Genomic DNA, 20,732 nt, shown 5'->3' on the forward strand with positions numbered 1-20,732 from the left:
CTGGACCAGCTCAAATTGTATTCCTGTATTTCATTATTAAGTCAAATATATACTTTGTATCTTACACTTTATCCACGCGTTTTTCTCTCTTTATATACTGAATAACCTCAACAATTTTAGCCGCTCTATCTCCGCTAGTTTGCAGACTAAGAAGAACCGAGTTTAAAGTTGACGAACTTCTATACGATCGTGCGAAGTTAAGATTTGAAAGAACCAAATATTCGTTGCTCTCCAGGTATACAATTTTCATCGTATTATTTATTATTTTATTCTTTGTAACTTATAATTATTTACACATCATATCGTTCTTTATAACAATGTACGCATACGTGGATTCATCAATTACTTTTTTTTCTTCTTTTTTAGGTGGAGTTAGAACAATTATTAATTAGGCGAGAATTAACAGTTAAAATTACGGACGAATCGAGTCGCTATGGTTTTCATTCCTTGTTCGTCAGGAGCCTCGCTAAGGAAGCACGTCTTCGTCGGTGAAGCTTATAGCATGGTCGCGAAGAAGCTTATTTTTCAATTGGAATCATAAATTATTAAGCAATAACATAGAAATTTGCTTCATCCCGCGCTCAATCGCCAGGGACGTGTCGTAAACTAGGTATCTCCGCAGGGTAATTTGGAATTATATTACAGCGGTACAAGTTGCCGAACTTCCTCACCCGCACAGATATCGTGATCTTCTCGGAAAACTAACATCTCGTGTTAGTTCAAGTAGCGTCCCATCTTTGCCAGTAGAAGGCGCGCCAAGAGCACGTGAAAGGTTGGTCATGACACTCGCGGCATTCACACCTCGAACACAGAAAAAGATACTTGTTAACGTTCAAGCGGTTCAGATATTGTTCAATTTTCGCGCGACACAAACGTTGTTCAAACTTGGAACGCTACAGGCATTTTTCAACTCTGTTACGAGGAAACTTATACATATTCATTGAAGACATACGAAAGAATACGCGCTGTATTCGTTATCATGCGTTTTTTTTTATTAGAGTTCAGACTTTTATGGATCGTCATTATTGGAACAGCAAGCGTTCAGTTCTGTTCTTCCCTACGTACTCATAATCTTGGCTGATAACCGCCATTCGCTATATACATCGTTGCTATCGACGTCAAAGGATTAACACAGTCAAATACACAATCCATACAATCCGATTTGATTGATTTTAGATCTTGCATCAAACAGATCTCTATATAAACAGATAATTTCTGATTCTAAACATTTGTATCGCTTCTTCTTCCGCTTTGAAATCCTCTACAAACGCCTTTTATAGTCGTTCAACTTTTCAGCTCACAGAAAAGAACATTACGCGTATTCCTAGCAATCGCCCAAAGACTCGAACGTGTGCTTCGATAAAGCTCGCTTAACTTTCATCGACACATCGATAACTTTGCGTTCCAAGATGTTATTACGCCCTAGAATCCCTAACATAATTTTAGAACCAGAATTTCTGTGCAAAACAATTCCATCGCTTTGTCACGCTTAACGGCTCAATCATCGAAACATGTATCATAACGCACGAATTATGATAAAAAAGAAACTGTCTTTCGAATAAAAGCAATCCGTTTGCCAGGTGCGCTTAAGGATGTACAGGACGTCGACGGAGCAAGTGTACGAAATACAGCCGCTGGAGGGTAACAGTTCCGCTCAACGTTACACTCAACAGCCGAAACAACGATTCTCTGAAATGCCTACTCCGTCGGTTTCGCCGACGTCTTCTCTCCGAAAGCGCGTCTCGGAACTGCCAAGAGCCGCGAGTGCATCCGTTTCCGGTGCTGCGGGCATTGTCTGCTCTAATACGGATCTGATATCGATCCTAAGCTCGTTAGCGTCTTCCGCGACGGAAATCAACCGATGCGGCGAGGAAGCGCCGAGTTCCCGGGACGATAGCAAATCAAACTGGCCCGGAAAAACGACCGAACAGAAAGGAAGACGATCGAAGAGCTTCCGTTCCAATAGCTTCGACGTGTCGACATTGCACGGAGCTAAAAGTAAGCTTAGCGGATCCTCGAAAGCCGCTATTTCGACCTTTATGGCACCGTCGAATTGGTTCACGAAGAGACACCAACCGATGTCGAAGAAGCCGGAAGATTTAGTAACGGCCAGTTTAAGTCTCAAGTTCGATAAATCGAAGGTAGTGAAGGCGGTGAAGGAAACGTTGGGTAAAAAGTCCCCTAATAGCGAGGTCAAACACAAAGTCGTATGGGACAACACTAGTGGAACCAAAGTGGACGCTCAGCTAAGTTGTATTGCTCGTTACGATATCGTTTCTTGTTTAAGAGCCATCGTAGGTGAAAGGAGGAATGCAAGAACGCACATAATACGCAAAAATCTATGGCAGATTCAAAGTACAGTACTCGTTGTGATATTCGGTAAAGATAATAAGTTCTCCTATGGAGATTTCATTTTTCAAATTATTCTCGTACAGGTACGTGTTTGCATAAATAAATAACACACGGTCTCTGCGTAAATACCCAGGCCAGTTATAAATATTTCAGTTTGCCAACGATATCTCAACATGTGGGACACTCACATGTGTGCTACTTCGTGAGCGATGATAAAGGCGCTGGTCAAGCCTTCGTCTCGATTTAACGCGCACGATCTCGCGGGATCGCATACTCCTGACACAGGTGCGTAACCGGAAGGACCTCCTATATCTAACCGCGTCAACCATACAGCAACATCGAGATTTACGCCCTTCGAGGACAGCATCTTTCTGTTCCATTTGTTCACGTTCTCGAGAGATCGTCTGGCATCGCCACGGCGGACCTACGACAACGTTTAATATTTTCTTAATAAAAGCTAGCAAATATTACGAATATATTATATTTATTATTACATCATGCATTATATACTATATATAAATATTCGTCAATGATAATAAATATATGTGCAAGTAATCGTGTTGTTGATTGTAATCAAATGTAACTTGTAACGCTATTAGTATTTTAATCTTCCTGAAAAATGTTGAAATGTTGATTCGACAGCAGAGAAGAATAGCAGAAAAAGAAAAGTAAAAGGAATCGCAAGTGTCGTATATCAATGATATTATCATAGGTCTATAACATTAAATTAAGATTCCTAAGAGATGAAAAAGGTTTAATAGTCGATTATACAGATATTTCGGATACACGATAAATGCGAGGTTTGTCAATGATCCGTGAAAATTGTTTGTTTGGAAATTTGTTTCCAAGGGATCGTTCACGGTTGTCCAATTTAACAAAATGGAACTCGTTGCATTTTATCGATCTAAAACGTCATGCGCAGATATTTTGACCTATATAATTTATATACCATACACTGTACAGATAAGTAGAAAATAAAATAATTGACACTCGCATAGGCGTATCTCAGATAGTTACTACTTTAGTTAAATGATTTAATTTAATGGAAATCGCTTACCATAACGTCTCGTTTTTCCGCGTATAAAATCATTCGTACGATCACTAGAATCATGTTGGATTCGAGCGATGGGTCCATGTAAATTGCACTGACCTAGGATTAAAATACGTACGAAAATGTAACAGGCGTTAAAACAGTATTACAGCCTTACAAATAAATTATTATTCAAAACTCTCGTAAATACATCGTATCTTATATAATTTTCCTAAAAAATTAATTTTATTCGTTATATTTATCTTAGGAAATGTACGTTATTAATCTCAACAGCATTGGAAAACCAATTACCGAATGGCTGAAATTAATCGATTACAAAATTCCATTACGGATAAATTATTCGCTGAACTTTTTAAAAGATACGTGCAAGCTTTGAACAGTGTAAACAGAAAATACAGAGCTTCCGTCCGAATATACGATCGAGATGTTTGAAAGCAAGTAGCGTACCTTGAAAATACAGAGATACGCATAACTCTGCCCTATGTTTCCCGGTTGCTTGCGTACATATGTAGGAGGAGGTATTCTATATCTAAGTATAATAACAGAATTTCGTTTGGTATTACTTACGATGTTTAAAAGAGCCAAGATATATTGCTGTACTCGAATTCCATGAAAATCTACCACGGAGTAATCAGCAGCTATTCCAAGCTCTAGCCATCGTGGCGGCGAATCCTTAGCAGTTGGTCTTTTCTCTAGAAATGACTTATCTTAGAAATCGACTTATCTTCCACGAAATTAGAAAGTCTACTCGACTCGACTTGATAGCTTAAACGCATGATTATTAAAAGCATAAATTAATATCTACGAGCAAGTATTCGTGGAATAATTATTATGATATAAATAATTATTTCAAAAGTATAATTTCAAAAATATCAATTCGGTATCACCGTGAATTTCATCCTGCAAATTTCTTTAAAATTCTTGACAAATTTTGGTAAACGTATTCCTCCAGCAAATTTTTCTATTTTTCTATTTTTTTACATTAAATTAGGCAAGATAGATAAAGATTCGTGCAATGGACAATATACATATGTGTAATAGACAGGGAATAATAAAATAAATTAAAAACAGCGAAATATAGATGAACGTGTAGAAGATGAAGCGAGAGTGGAACGCAATAGGGAGAATAATTGTAAACCGAGTTCCTTTTAAGGCTGAAGATAAGCTATTCTTATATTACATGCTGTTATTATTACTTTTGTACACGATAGATTGGAATATCAGTACAATTTCTTTCTTTCAGTAATATTCGATGATTCGTTAATTTATTAACCGCTATATTGTACGTGGTAAGTAGAAAAGCAACGATTGTACAAGAATGGCATTTGGAAAAATATTTGACTTACTTGATAATCTGTTCCTTTGCCATTTAGGACCAGAGAAGTATCCAATTTCCTCGGGATTTGTTATTTTATATAGGTTGGGGTTGATAATCAATCTCGGATCCACTCGGATTGGTTATCACACCTTTTATTTTCTCTCTTATACAAAACACCAAATCACACAGCAAACGTCTAAACTCTCCCAATGCGTCTTAGCAATTAAGGCGTGGTCGACTCCTATGGCAAAAGAGCGTCGTTAGGAGTCGTACCAACATAACCCTAGTAACCTTTTAGTAACTAGCGGTCATACCAACTGAGCATTTCTCAACAGGATTTACGTCGATCGATAATTCTTCCACTATTGTATCGTTGTATTCTGTGGAGACATCGTCTTTTTCATCGTACAGAATCAATTTCTCAGCTTCTGGGTATTCCACGTCGAAGACGTCACCGGAAAGATTATAAAATCCCTGAACATCGTGGCTTAAGGAATCGCGTTTGCTTCGTTTCGACTTTCTCTTACTTTCTTCAACTTCAAATTTATTCGATTTCCCTGTAACCGAATTATCAACGTTTTACCACGTTTGCCTGTCTTATCTTCGCTATTCTCGTTACGGATAAAATGAAAAAATAGTTGCAAAATTTCTGAAATTGTAAATACGACCAGACTGGAACGTATCAACGACATATACGGTGTCACAAAATTGTGACAAGTCAATATTCCAGTTGTTAGTTTGTTGAAATTACGCCACCGCTGATTAAACGTATCACGCTTTAATAGAAAATTCAATTTCCCAGCGGGGAAAATGGAATTTTGCGCTAATTAAAGTATTGCGCTTTTGTACAAAATTCCATTGTTTTCTGTTGCCCGCGAAAATGCAATTTTACGACGGACATTTCAGACAAATTTCCATCAGACGGCTTTCCATCCGTAAAAAAGAATGCTATCTATAAAAGTGTCAATGGAAATTGATCAAAGTAACGTCAAACAAACCCGTTTAAACAGCGAGGTAAGTAGACCAATTGCTTTTAACAAAACCTGTATCGTTGCTCTTAACCGTTTCACTTTTAAATATCAATCGGCGCTGTTCCTCATTAAAATTTCGATTTAAATCGAACGAGAAATACAGCGTAACACTTGGAATTTTCTATCGTTTCTCAACCATACTTCGAACATTTACGTCGCATTCTTCGATTCATAGGATCGCGATGTTGGATTCTTCGATTTCGATACAAAAACGTTTCACAGCTTTCGACGCGGGAAATTTAATTAAGAGAACAAATAATTTGTTTATAAACTGCCAATTACGTGCCTTGAATTTCCGATATATGCAATAAATTTCATTGCTACTTGACCTAAGTGGGTCATAAAGTTGCAACCGTGTAAACCGTGCCACGTAATTTTATTGCATTCAATTTTCCACGTTTCCAACAATTTATCAAATTAGAATTTATCCGCGCATCGTACGAAATTTTTCATAAAAATTGATTAATAACAGTAGATATATAGCTCCTCGTATTCGTAAAACAGATTTTTAATCTGTAAACAACGAGTCGTGGTAATTACGATACGATCGATTTTCAACTTAGCAAAATTTGTTTCCATTTAACATTCACATCCAGATTGTATTTCCTTTGTAATAAATTAATTATATAATTAAATAAATTTATTATTCGAACCGATATTCAGATACAGTTCGAGTATACTTGATAAATTTTCAGACTCGATTCTCCAAATCGAAAATGAGAACGTTTTATCCTATACTTTTTCTTCATTTTTCCACAAGGATTCGCGTTGTTCTCGCTTTCAGACGTTGTTCCGTTGCATCCTGTATATACGGGGTGTGCCAAATTTAAACCGCCAAATTGTAAGGAGTTGATTTACAGACAAGAAGAAGAAGAAGAAGAAGGAAGAATTTTATATAATGTTCGTCAACGGACGTTTCTTTACAGAATTACAAACGAGTATCGTTCGTACGAAACAGGTAACGACGCGTTTTCCATCGCAGCGTGCAAAAGTTCGCTGTATTATCGTGTCAGCGCAGTTGCATGCTTTTTATCATGCGACAACAAGCCCGTGTCGTTAATAGCTACAATAATGATACAATGAAAAATTATTATCTGGTATGTTTGATTGGTCGTTGGAGAACGTTGTCCGTGTGCTCGGATAGAAGCCTGACATCGATCAACGATGGGAGTAATACGATCTCGTACACACAGTTGCTAACAATTCGATCGAGTAGCAAAAACCGCGTGTTTTTACTCGTTGCGCTAGTTGTTCACGCGAACTCGCATCTCCAGAATAAACCTTCCGTTTTACAGTTGCGAAACCATAAATACAGAAAAGAAAACGCAGTTCTTGAAACTCTGACGAAACGCTGATAATACGGTCAATTGTCGCGTGCTGTGAAATGGAAAATTCGTCGTTACTTGTTTCATACGTACGATACTTGTTTGTAACTGTGGAAAAACGCGTTTATTGCCCAGCTTCATACGACATGTTTTTCGGTAAATATTTACAAAGCGGACAATCTCGCCATATTCAACGGCTTTGAAATATGTTTGCCAAGGCTAATATTCCGAACAACTTTTTCCTGTAATACTCTTTACCGTCGCTCTGCTTTCCGCGATATTCGCAGCAATTTCTGTCTCGACGACAGCGATGATTTCGTAGTTTCGCTTTTCTCGATATCACTGCTAAAGCTTTTCCTACCTCGAATAACGACGCAAAGCTTCGTATGAATCGTATCTATCCTGTTACTTGATACGCGAATTTAATTCGCGGTAGCCTCAGTGATGTTTCTTCCCTGTGCGAGTTGAAAATGATTATCAGAAATGCATATATATATATGTCGGCTGGACGATAGGATTGGGGGTGGAGGTGTTCGATGAATCTTCGTTGATATTGGCCATCGATGCGGTGTAACAATGGTAGAGTTTATTGGCACAAGTGAGTGGTATTACAGCGTTGGTAATTAATCACAATGTTAGATACTCGCGGCGCTATGACAATGGCCTCGCGTCCGGTAACGAATCCGCGGTCAACGGGATGTCGAACGTGTATATTTCGTGGAAGTCTAAGTTATATTCAGGTCGCCACAGAACAAGCACTACGTACCGGAGAATTACTTGTATCGTCGTTCAAATCGTACGAAAGTGTGTCTCTCCATCACGGTGACGCTGTCGAGGAAAACTATGATGGGTGTGACTAAGGGCACGAGATCATCGGATTCGTGGAGAAAAGTCTTCATTCGGAAAGTGAGGGAAATTGGAGTTACTGTTAATTGGTCAATTTCCATGTTGATGGTTGGGGAAGGGTGCTGGCCGCCCTTTGTTTGTCGGTTTGAAGGACTTTCGTTAAATAGATCTTAAGATTTATAGCGGGTCCTCGGGCTAGCCGAACATGTACTGTGGAGACACATCAACATCTGGTAATCGTCTTACTCGAAGCATAGTCTGCGTGTGGCGAGCCACGGGACAGAAACCATTGAGACATTTACCATCGCACCCTGTCCCAAGCATTTCTTTTAAGGAGAGTTATAGAGTTACTTCCTGCCTTGGTTAAACAAAACGTTCATCCCCTTGACCGCGACTACGTTCGGCGACTGGTTGTCGCCTCGAGCCCGAGCTCACTATCATAAATCTCGAATAAGTACAGTCGGATCGAATGACAACGGTTTTCTTAATACGGCTATGGTGAAATCTAAATTACAGTACTAGGTGTCTTCCCAAAATTCCGAGGAGAAGGCTCCGGTGCTCTTTCATCTCCGACATATATATATATAAATGTACGGACATCAACGTCCGAGACGTTCGTCCATGCCAAACGGTAACGCGTACAGGAAACATTTGTTCAAAATGACTTTGACTTTAGCTATATTTTCAAATTGGAATTAGCTAATGGTCGTTCGCTTTGTAAATGATTATTTCTTTTTATTCTTTTTGCCTGCAGATTAAGCCCTTCCTGTTTGACGGTTTAAATTTATTAAATTAAATTTATTAAACCGAATATATATATATTCGTTTGTACTACGATTACTCTCATACTCTATGTATGGTGTTATCATATCGACGCTATCAGTTCTTACAGTATCACGATCAGAGTCAATTTTAGAATAGAAGAAGCAATTAACGGCGGATCGCAAAGTAAGAAGCTTATAACATAATTGGCAAGGAAGTCGGTAAATCGATCAACCAATCACCTACATCCAACCGTCTAACGAAAGATGAAAAGCCATCGCGATAACGATCCTTCTCACCTGCAGGATTTTCCGGATTCACAGACACGAAGCTCGAATTATTCCTGATCGACCACCACTTTTCGTTTTTCGGCTGAAACATCACATGCTGGCCATTCGTCAGCGGCTGAACGAAGAACGATCTCTGCCCGATCAACATCAAGGCGTACACTTCTTCTTCGCATATCGTCACGACGACGAAGGAACTCGCGTCTCCTTCCAAGCTACCTTGTCGAAGATCGCAGTTCGCCTTGGCGTTACGTCGCTCGGACTTGGTTTTACCCTGACGCACCCAATTCACGGTGAAATTCGACGACAGTATCAATCGATCGTTGGCCATGGTCCTTAAGGTCCAGTTGCTGATCTCGAGGAACACCGGCTCTTAGTGGAGATACTCGCGCCAAGTTTCTCGGTCTTCGTGGGTCGATCTTCTGTTCCGCGCGCTCTCATTCGGGATCACTCGAGGGTAAACGATCTCGTACTCCTGCAAGCTTTGCAGAAAGTCGCTCATTCGCGACTTAGTAGCGATCGTGCTGAGCAGCCACGTGGCGAGGAGAAAACTGGGAAGTTTCGATCGCGTCATGTCTCGCGCGCTTTGATCGAAATTTCAATAGGATTTTCTGGCTACCCAAAACTTGCCAGGCATGCTCGTTCACTCGCAGACGTAGTTATCGCGATGAAAGCAGCTAATTCGCAGACCCGATATTCTCATTTCATTTCGCCGGTTCGTAACGCTTTCGAAACGCCGTGTCATATAGACGCGGATGCGACGATACTCTCGCGTTCTAACATTTTCAATGTCTCGCGCTTTATCACGTAGCTCGCGCGGAAGTAATACGAAGGTGAATCGTTGGTTTTAATACACAGGGTGTTGTTTAATCGATCGAAATAATGGAAAAGGGAACGATTCTACGGTACACCAGAGATGAAATGAAATCATAGAATGCAGTGGTTTTGTAGGTAGTGTTTTATCGAAAAGATTAACCGTGAATATTTGCTCGACCTATTTATACCAAATTGATACAGAATCTTAAATTACAGACGAATCTTTCTCAATTTCCTTCGATCATCCTCTCTAGGCGTACGAAACTGCCTCGTTGAATTCGAACGTTTCTCGATTTCCTTCGACGTCTTTCAATTTCTTCTTTTTTCAATCGCCGTTCGCCTTCTCAAAGCTGTCTTCGAACAGAATTCTTAGAACGACTTCCAATTCCTTTCGATTCGTCCAATCGTTTAGCTTTACGAAACTGTTTCGCTAAACTCCTTTTTCCACTGTACTTGCGTATCGTAACAAACTCGTCGGCGGTAACTCGCGTCGATTAACGATTCACCACTAGTAAAGTAACCGGGAATGCAGCAAACTAGTAGTCGGTAGAACGAAGCGGAACGTAAGTGGAGCGAGCGATAAGAGCGATCGCGACAATCGCACGCCACGCCGTGCGATTCCCACGCGAACGAATCATTAAATTCGAGCCAAAGATTCTCACTAACTCGAAGATTCGCGCCAGTATTTTCCACGCGCGCGTCACACAAATTCGAACGACTTTCGCGAAAAGGACGGAAGGATAAGACGATCGATCGGATCTCGGGTCGATCGCGATACCCCCGGACAGAAGGTTTCGACGATAAAGTGGAGTAAACGCGATGAACGAGCTTCGTGCTACGACTGGCAGCCACATAGACGGATGAACGCAGCTGCAAACGCACGCGAGTGCAGCGGCGAACTGTGCGTAAGAGTAAGCGCGAACGCGAGACTGAAAAAAGCACCAGCGCTTACCGCCCACTGAAGTTCTAGTAATGGCAGCTTTATGTGCAATCACCGAGAAACGAGGATGCTGGCGAACGCATTGTTCGACCCCGACCGAGACGATTTAACAAGGGCCGAGGATTTCATCTTGAACGACCTTGCTCTTGTCACGACCGGCATACTTCAAATCCGATGGACCGATGATGGAGATAGAGATGTGGCGGCCTTGGCGACAATGTATATCGCCGAAGTGCCTAATGAGTCATCTGTATCCTAACGGTCCTTCCACCGAATGTCCTAGAAGTGTGACAACGGTCACGTACGCCTACAGGGTAGTGGGGATATTGAGGGATGACAAACAAAGAAGAAGACAAACCTGCCCCCAGGTCACCATTAACAACGCAATAATCCCAAGCAAGGACTCCGTAAGATACCTGGGCATGACCCTGGACAGGAGACTAACTTGGAAAAAACATATCTCCGAAAAAACAAAGCAACTAAAGGAAAAACTAAGAAAATTCTATTGGCTCACGGGCCGACGCTCCAAACTAAACATACAAAACAAAATAACCCTCTACGAGGCCGTAATAAAACCTGTCTGGACCTACGGAATCCAACTATGGGGAACAGCAAGTAACTCCAACATTGAAATACTCCAACGCTTCCAATCGAAAACGCTAAGATCTCTATTAAATGCACCCTGGTATGTTACCAACGAAACAATCCACCGTGACCTCAAGATACCTACAGTCAAAGATGAAATACACAAGTCCAGAAGCAGATATAACACAAGAGTCAACAACCACCACAACCCACTAGTCACCCAACTACTGGACACGACGGACCAGATCCGCAGACTAAAAAGAAAATACCCTCTAGATTAAATCCTTAGTTTCTACCAGAACCAACAATATAAAACTATTATAATCCATGTCATTGTATCACGCCAAACTAGGTTACTGAAAATTCTCAACGAGAATTGATTGTAAATATTCTAATAAATAAAAATAAAAAAAAAATGATACATGTTTCGATGATTGAGCCGTTAAGCGTGACAAAGCGATGGAATTGTTTTGCACAGAAATTCTGGTTCTAAAATTATGTTAGGGATTCTAGGGCGTAATAACATCTTGGAACGCAAAGTTATCGACGTGTCGATGAAAGTTAAGCGAGCTTTATCGAAGCACACGTTCGAGTCTTTGGGCGATTGCTAGGAATACGCGTAATGTTTTTTTCTGTGAGCTGAAAAGTTGAACGACTATAAATGGCGTTTGTAGAGGATTTCAAAGCGGAAGAAGAGGCAGATTATTTAATACATAATATCTTCCTTTATAATATATCTAATATCCTAATAATTAGATGAACGTAATACAAATGTTTAGAATCAGAAATTATCTTTTTATATAGAGATCTGTTTGATGCAAGATCTAAAATCAATCAAATCGGATTGTATGGATTGTGTATTTGTCTGTGTTAATCCTTTGACGTCGATACCAACGATGTATATAGCGAATGGCGGTTATCAGCCAAGATTATGAGCACGTACGCAAATAGACTAGAATATTTTGCAAGAATGAAATGTCTTGGTATGGTACGCTTATTCTATCTATCCAAGTCAAAATAAGTATAAAAATCGGGTGGCAATCAACATATTAAAAAAAAAAAAAAAAAAAAAAAAGAAAAAGAAAAGGAGAAACAGATGCTTCTGATTGTTTAGTGCATTTTCATAAAATCTTCTAAATGTTTAATTCTCATAGAATAAAAGGGAGAGCATACGTTTGAATCTCAGCAGATTTTATTAATTCTTTGAAACCATAAATACAATATGAGTATTACATCAACTTTAGTTCATACATGTAACAACATATTATTCTGCATGTAGCAGTTACATATAATGAAACATTTACTTATCCAATAAATCCATATTCTCTACTAAACGTTCGTTTATTAATAAAACTGCCATAATCGTCCACGCATTGTTCGCTTCCTTAATTATTTTTCAAAGTATAACGATAATCAATGATGCAACAGAAATATCACGTAACATCCCAACAATCTTACATGAGATTTTAGCTGTTTTTACTATACAAATTAAGTCATTATTAAAATAAGTCATTATAATAATATATATATATGTCGGAGATGAAAGAATACCGGAACGTTCCCTTTGGAACTTTGGGAAGACCCCTAGTATTGAAATTTAGATTTCACCATAGCCGTATTAAGAAACTGTTGTCATTCGATCCGACTGTATTTATTTGAGATTTATGATAGTGAGCTCGGGCTCGAGGCGACAACCGGTCGCCGAACGTAGTCGCGGTCAAGGGATGAACGTTTTATCTAACAAAGGCATGAAGTAACTCTATAGCTTTCCATAAAAAAAAAATACTTGGGACGGGGCACGACGGTAAACATTTCAACGATTTCTGTCCCGTGGCTCGCCACACGCAGACTTTGTCCTTCGGGTAAGACGATTGCCAGATGCCAACGCATCTTCGCAGTATATGTTTAGCTGGGCGAGGACCCGCTACGAATATTAAATTTCAATTACACAAAGTCTCTCAAATAGACAAATGGCCTGTGCCCCAACTACGGGAAGATAAGAGAAATCTATCCTTCCACGAACGACGCTTCCCGCTAGCAACTTTTCCCAAGGACAGCTAATATCTTTCTCTAACCACCAACATGGAAATTGACCAATTAACAGCAACGTCAATTTCCCACACCCTTCGAACGGAGACTTTTCTCCGCGAATCCGATGATCTCGTGTCTTTCTTTTTGCGTGGGGAGCGGAAAATGCAATTACGCATGCCCAGTGACCCGCATCACTGGGTTATGTGGGAGTCGGTCGGTTGTCGTTGCCATACCCACTAAAAACCCCTCCTCCTTCTTCCTCCGCTTAGAGGGCAGACAACCCCGGTAAAACCTGTCGGCAGTCATCAGGGTTGTCCTTTCGTGCCCCGTTGTATCTACTTCTTCGGGCAGTTACTGCTCATGTCGTCCTCTCAGCCAGTTCAGAATACTGGACTGGTCTCCTTCTGCGGTTTTTCGTTGTTTCGTGTTCTTGCCCTCATTGCTCCACGTAGTTGTTGTTTCGCTCGTTCTCCTCCTTGCCTCTTCCCAGGCCTTCGCTGTCACCCTCCTGTGACACATGACGGTCTTGCAGAATTGCCTGAATTTGTTCCAGCTCTCGTCCTTGGCGGTCACCGTGGCGATCAGATTGCCCACGTCTATCTTCCCGCCCAGAGCGTTCTCCAGCTCGATCCTTCTGTCCGTCCACTTCGGGCACGCGAAGAGGGCGTGCTCTGCATCGTCGTTCGAATCTCCACAGTCGAGACAGTTGCTGTCGCTGTCCCTGCCAATCCTTTTCCTATAGACATCGAAGCTCCCATGCCCGGTTAGCAGCTGCATGGTGTGGTGATCGATGTCCATCTTCTTTTTGGTAAATAGCAGCGCACTCGGTATTAATTTCTTTGTGATATTTTCCTTTTTGTAGTTGTTCCACTCCTTCTGACAGTCCTCTTGGGCCTTCTTGCGAATCGCCTCCAGTTCCTCCTTCAGCTTGCTGCCGTCATCCGTGCCAATCCTGGACCCATGGATCTTGTTCCTCTCGTAGGTCTCTCCGAGCATCTTTATCCTTATGCAAATCGGGAGATTCCCGGTCAACACGCAAAGTGCCGCGTGGGAGACGGTACGGTATGCCGTCGTTGTTATGCACAGGGCCGTTCGTTGTGCTCGTTTCAGCTTTTTCCTGTTCTTATCGGTATTCGCTGCTCTAGCCCACACCGGTGCTCCGTAAGTTACGATGGACTCCCACACGTTGTAGTAGAGCCTACGAGCCAAGCTGGGCGGCCCGTTGATGTTGGGTAGAATTCCCCTAAGGGCTCCTATTAACTTGTCGGCTCTATTACACACCATCTCGATATGCGCACCGAACCTCCGACTGGAGTCGATGACGACTCCGAGATCTCGTTCCCTTAGGCACACCCATCATAGATTTCTTCGACAGCGTCACCGCGACGGAGAGCCACTCACTCTAGTGCGATCTCATCGGCAATCGACCTGTCTTTCGTATACGTAATAATTGCCCCTTGCTCTAACATACAGTGTAACTTAGACGCTAACGAAGGGTAAAGTTCGTCATCCCGTTGACCGCGGATTCGTTATTGAGCCTAGGATCATCGTCATTTGCTTCTCGAGTATCTAATTATCGCGATTACTTGTCCAATTCCATCATAGTCATATTTGCACTAGTAAATATCTCCTCTATTGCATAACGATCACGTCTAGCGCCAATAGGGATTCGTTTCACGCCCTTATCCCTAACTCTAATCTTAACGCCAACCCGACATATATATATACATACATATATATATTTTATACATACATACATATATCAATTTTTATACACACAATTATACATATTCATTTTCATTTAATATTTTCATTTAATAATTTAATAAACCTTCGTCCCGCAAAGGCAAATAAATTCACGCATAACATTTCTCTTCAGCGGCATTGTTCTAGGATTGTATTTGTTGAAAGAAGGATAGCATTAAGCGCTGGAATAAAGAATGACGAATCGTTATTCTTTAACCATCGTACTTAGACACATATTTATTGAGCTACTTGTATTTTAATCGAAGTCTAATATCCTCCATCTGTAGGCGTAAATATTACTGCCGTTGTTAATGTCATTTTAAGTTTTACTACTGGAAAGGACATTTAAGTTTGAAGGCAGGCAAGTCTACTGTTCTTAAAGCTGACATTTAGACATCTAAGATTTTTTGTGTCTTTATTGACAAAAATATATTTGACTTTGCATATCTAAAATAAAGGATTTGCGTTATCTAAAATAAATAGATCATCTTTCTTTAGAAAATTCAATGTGGTGAAATTAGAATATGAGATAAAAGAAATACTATGCATACTTATTGTTCTTCTTAAAAATTAAAGGAATACTCATAATCCTAAAACATCCTTTCTATGTTGTACTAGATATATATACAATTAAAATGTGTAATAATGTGAATGATAAACCAGTTCGAATAATTATTTTGCTTAAACGTAAGTTAATTGAAATCAGATGAATGTTATATACGCATTATACCGTGCATTATGAACTATTGATTGATTGATGCTCATATTTAATTATTAACGAGAAAATTAGAAAAATCAGATTGAATTTAATCTGTCCTTCTTATATTTATTAAGATGAGTTCTGGGGCTTGAAACACTCGAGATTAGAAATTTTGATTAATGTTTCACATTATGACTGGACGCTTGTTGTAATATCTTTTGTACGAGATACACTATACATACACAAGATCAAAATGGAATTTCGAAACGGTCGTATCGTTCAACAAAAATCTCCTTTATCTTTGATCCTCTTCATAAAAATGCAATTCTCCTTTACAGAACATCATATAACATTTATTGTACGATATATTGTTCAATTATATTTCGAAATTTTCAGCTTCGAATCTTTGTTTAATTATACTGTAGAATTAAATATCATGCGTTATTTAAATATAGAGATAGACTAAACTTTTGTTCACATTTATTAAAGCTGTATCAACTGAGATGCTTAAATTTGCAAAATTTCATGGACTTTTATATTTAATTTTTCATCATGAATCCCGCTTTGCGATACAATACATATTAGATTTATAATATCTTAAATTTACAGTACCAATGCTGATTTTATCTGAAACTATTTGTTTGCAAATGATATCTTTCTTCGTTGGAATTACCCTTCACTTGTAAATTAATAATTATTAACATTGAACAGTATTGTTAAACTTCAATAAAAATAGGATCGATAACTAAATGTTAGTTAAAGAAACTTCCTATTACAGGTATAACAAATCATATTGAATTTTGTTTAGAAAACAATAATAAAAATGGGTGTCTTTTTGTGAAAATAATTTACAGCATATCACTCGACTTATTCATATAAGAGATATTAGTTTGTTTAAATACCCTGTTGCACCCTTTTATTCATTTTCAACCCAATTTTTTCACAACATTGAAAAATATTTTAAGCCTGAAGAAAAACATGAAAAACTTCTTATTAGCATGATTTCATGCTAAACATCTTCTTAAGATATTATAAATCTTTCTTGTTTACTAAAACCAGAGCCTAACTGAAATATACGAGTATCGCAACAGGATTAATCGTAATACATGATTAAATACAAGCAATATGTAAGCTATATTTTTACTTTTTACTTCAGAAATAAATATTTCACCAGCATCGTCTTTAGCTTAAGGAAAATAAACTTGTGAAATTTAATTTAAAGCTTCGTAAAACATGGAAATGTTGCAGGATAACAAATCAGAAAAGATATATTAAATAAATCACAGTTCAGGTATCTATAACATGTGATTCTCTTAACAAATCTGTTTCATTCATCAAGCAACTGCAAAATTTCCGTAAAATCAGAAGCGGTTTCACAAATTATAGGCATTCGTAAACATGATAGATAAGAGTTAGTATCGCGGCGTTTTAAAGTATCTATGAGCGTAATATGGAAAGTAAAAAGATGTATAATAAAAATAGTTCACTTTCCAAGCTATCACTAACATTGTAACGAATTATTATACATATAACGGCTCACGAAAGTACTCGGACGCTTACAGAAACTTTCCATGAATATTTTGTTGAAGCTTTTCATGAATTTCAAGATGCATTAGGCTGTCTCAAAAGTTTCTTTCGTTTTGTTCTATTACTACAAAATAGATCATACATAAATCGATAGAATAATATAAAACAAAAAGTGTCGTGCATCTATTATTTCCTTATGAAACGAAAGAAACTTTTGAAACAAATGTAAATAGGAATTATAAGATGCTTATTGATTACCATCGGTATTTGGACAGTTAATTATGTATTGTATAAATAAGTCACAATATTTTTAGTAGGAGCATTTTTACCCCTAATCAATCACATGTTTAAAAATACTCTTTACATTGTACATTAGTTTTTTGCTATGTGTACGTCTGCAATAAGCATCTTCTAGCTTCCATATATATATTTCCAAATTAGTCTCAATTTTTACCGGTGTAATCATGATAGACACGTCTCGTTACATTGAAGTGAAGTGAAGAAAAACACTAACACACATAATATATATTCGCAAAAATCTTCTATCTAATATTTTCGTCAACTACTGTATACACATTTATTATATATTTGTGTGAGATTAAAATCGACAGATACGATAAAAGAATATTGTAGAGGTATAGCAATAAGAAAGTACAAGGAAAGTATAGCTCGTTAATTTGAATTACACCAGATTGTCAGTCATCTATTAGGTCGTGTTAATCTCTGAATAAATTCTTAAATAAATAAGTGTTAATAAAGATAAAGATAAAGAAGTGTTAATTAAACTAGAGACACTTAACATTTATTAGCATTTGTTCTTCCCCATTACTTCTTGAATAGGTCCTTTAGGGAAGAACAGAGAGACGGTTCGCTGAATTCCGTCTGATTCCGATTTTGATTCTTGATATTTGAAAACCAATTTGTCACTTTGCCTGACATTGGTTTGTTCGGAGATACCGAGGGCTTTCCGCTCGACCCGGAAGCCCCCGTATCGTTTCCCTTTTGCGCCGTTAACATCTTCTCAATTGCGCTACCAAATACCTACGGACAAAATTGTTCTTATAAATTTATGAATATTATGTATTTACGTATTTGAATGAAAATTTTTATGAAACGAGATTTCGCGTTAAAATACGTAATAGTAAATTATTATAAACAGTTAAAAGTATTTAACTGTTATTTAATATTCCTAATATTCAAAATAATATTTAACATTCCTATATTATTAATATAGATGAGAAGTCTCGATAAGATAGTTTACAATCATTAAGTACAGTATCGCAGATCCACCATCAGAGGTCAGTAATATTAAAATAAAATTCATGTTGGATTAAAAGTGTGGTTAAGTTGGGGCTAACCCCAAATTTGCAAATTTTGACCTAAGTCAAAAAGTGGCCATTTTTGCACCTCCTCGCGAACGAAAAATTCTTGTGCGACGTTTAAGAGAATTTATCAAAAAAAAAAAACAAAGAATTATTAGCATTTATACGAAATGTGACATGGAAGTTGAAAAAGATGAGTGTAGAGATGAAAAAATTAAGCAGAGGTCAAACTTACGCGCTACACTTGATCTTCATTTTCTTTAAATTTTGATCCAGCTGATAAATCAGTAATTAAACCAAGGGAACTAAGTTTGAAATCAAGCGAATCTGAAATACTATCAGACTGTTGCTACGTGAGAACAATAGCCATCTTGTACTTCGTATTTGCTCGATTCCAAACTCTAATCGATATACCAGCAGAATTTACCAGCAAAATAATTATTCAGAGATTCTGTCGATAAAACAATTGAAGTTTAAAATCGAACGAATCCGAATTACTGCGAGATCGTTGGTGGCTATTGTTCTCGTAGCAACAAACTGATGGTACTTCAGATTCGTCTGATTTCAAACTACAATTGATTTATCAATAGAGTTGTCGAAGAATTATTTTGTCGATATCGGTGTAGAACAATAGCCAACAACGATCTCGCTGTACTTCATATTTCATCTATTACAAACGTCGATTCATTTACCAGCAGAGCATCTGAAGAATTATTTCACATGGATCATGTAGAAAAAAAAAACGAACACGAAAATGGAACTGTAATAACATTTTTCATTCCTTGTTGAGAGCCGTTCTTAAACATTTTGCAGGAATTTTCCCTTCGCAAGAAGATCGAAAAATAACCACTTTTGACGCTCTGTTTTCATCCCATATGAATTTTATCTTTAATATTACCGATTGATAATAATGTCACTGCGATATTGTCCGCAATGATTGCAAATTATCTTCTCCACGTTTCACCTATATCGATAATACAGAATATCAAACAACAATTATTTAATTTCACGTTGTTGTTGACTTTATTAATTTTTACGATAAAGTGCATTCTCTGGAAGAGATTTTACGATTTACGATTTTCTTTTTCATTCCCCCTTTCACCTACGATGGCTCTTAAACAAGAAACGATATCGTAACGAGAAATACAACTTACCTGAGCGTCCACTTTGGTTCCACTAGTGTTGTCCCATACGACTTTGTGTTTGACCTCGCTATTAGGGGACTTTTTACCCAACGTTTCCTTCACCGCCTTCACTACCTTCGATTTATCGAACTTGAGACTTAAACTGGCCGTTACTAAATCTTCCGGCTTCTTCGACATCGGTTGGTGTCTCTTCGTGAACCAATTCGACGGTGCCATAAAGGTCGAAATAGCGGCTTTCGAGGATCCGCTAAGCTTACTTTTAGCTCCGTGCAATGTCGACACGTCGAAGCTGTTGGAACGGAAGCTCTTCGATCGACTTCCTTTCTGTTCGGTCGTTTTTCCGGGCCAGTTTGAAGAAATTCCCTTCAGATCTCCGGTTACCGTTATCCACTTCATATATAGAGTTTGAAATCTTTCTCAAAATTTTGAAAGGTCCTTTCCTAATTTCTTCCAGCTTATTTCTATTCATTCTGTTTCCGTTGTGGGTGAAGACCGTATCACCAATTTTAAACTCGTGTTCTCGTCTTTTTTTGTCATATTTTTGTTTGTTGATTTCGAAATTTCTTGCTGAAATTTTAAATGCTTCTTCTCTGTCTCTTTTTAAGTTTATCTTCTTCTCTGTTATTCCCTTAGAGATGATTTCGATCATTTTCCCATACAGTAAGTGATTTGGGGCAAATCCCGTTACACTGTGTCTGGTGTGATTGTATTCTTCTACGCTTTTTTCTGCGATCTTTGTCCAGTTTCTTTTTTTTTTCGAATTGATCTTGCATCTGATTCTGTTTACTAATGTTTGATTTACCCTCTCGTTTAGTCCATTGGAGGATGGACAGTCTGTCGAGGTGAAAATTAATTTAATGTTTTTCTCTCTCGCGTACTCTTGAATTTCCTTGGATGTCATCGCTGGGTATCGGTCTGCAAGGATAATTTTTATGGAGTCAGTTTCTC

The 20,732-nt window shown here is 38.4% G+C and overlaps 1 protein-coding gene and 3 long non-coding RNA genes across 5 annotated transcripts in view; 1 reads left to right on the top strand and 3 right to left on the bottom strand.

Moving 5' to 3' along the window:
- Positions 1-238: 238 nt before the first annotated feature.
- LOC126927581 (A disintegrin and metalloproteinase with thrombospondin motifs 3-like) overlaps positions 239-20,732 on the bottom strand; it is a 239,304-nt gene continuing 218,810 nt past the window's right edge. The window contains exons 4-5 of the mRNA XM_050743644.1: positions 2,541-2,776; positions 239-801 (exon numbers count right to left, since the gene is read on the bottom strand). Coding sequence (XP_050599601.1) covers positions 720-801; positions 2,541-2,776 — 318 coding nt within the window. The 3' untranslated portion in view covers positions 239-719. The remainder of the gene's footprint in view (positions 802-2,540; positions 2,777-20,732) is intronic.
- Positions 3,087-20,732, bottom strand: part of LOC126927582 (uncharacterized) — a 37,873-nt gene continuing 20,227 nt past the window's right edge. The window contains exons 2-6 of one of the 2 annotated variants that reach the window (XR_007715653.1): positions 5,036-5,278; positions 4,750-4,962; positions 3,971-4,095; positions 3,410-3,502; positions 3,087-3,307 (exon numbers count right to left, since the gene is read on the bottom strand). This is a non-coding gene — a long non-coding RNA (uncharacterized LOC126927582). The remainder of the gene's footprint in view (positions 3,308-3,409; positions 3,503-3,970; positions 4,096-4,749; positions 4,963-5,035; positions 5,279-20,732) is intronic. The other variant, XR_007715654.1, reaches the window with a different exon arrangement.
- Positions 9,705-20,732, top strand: part of LOC126927590 (uncharacterized) — a 31,688-nt gene continuing 20,660 nt past the window's right edge. Inside the window, exon 1 of the long non-coding RNA XR_007715671.1 lies at positions 9,705-9,805. This is a non-coding gene — a long non-coding RNA (uncharacterized LOC126927590). The remainder of the gene's footprint in view (positions 9,806-20,732) is intronic.
- On the bottom strand, positions 17,734-19,787 carry LOC126927585 (uncharacterized). Its single transcript, XR_007715658.1, has 2 exons — positions 18,875-19,787; positions 17,734-18,358 (listed from the first exon to the last, which is right to left on the bottom strand). It is a non-coding gene; the product is annotated as an uncharacterized LOC126927585 (long non-coding RNA).

Source organism: Bombus affinis, unplaced genomic scaffold (assembly GCF_024516045.1).
Source record: "Bombus affinis isolate iyBomAffi1 unplaced genomic scaffold, iyBomAffi1.2 ctg00000160.1, whole genome shotgun sequence".
NCBI classification, from domain to species: Eukaryota; Metazoa; Arthropoda; class Insecta; order Hymenoptera; family Apidae; genus Bombus; species Bombus affinis.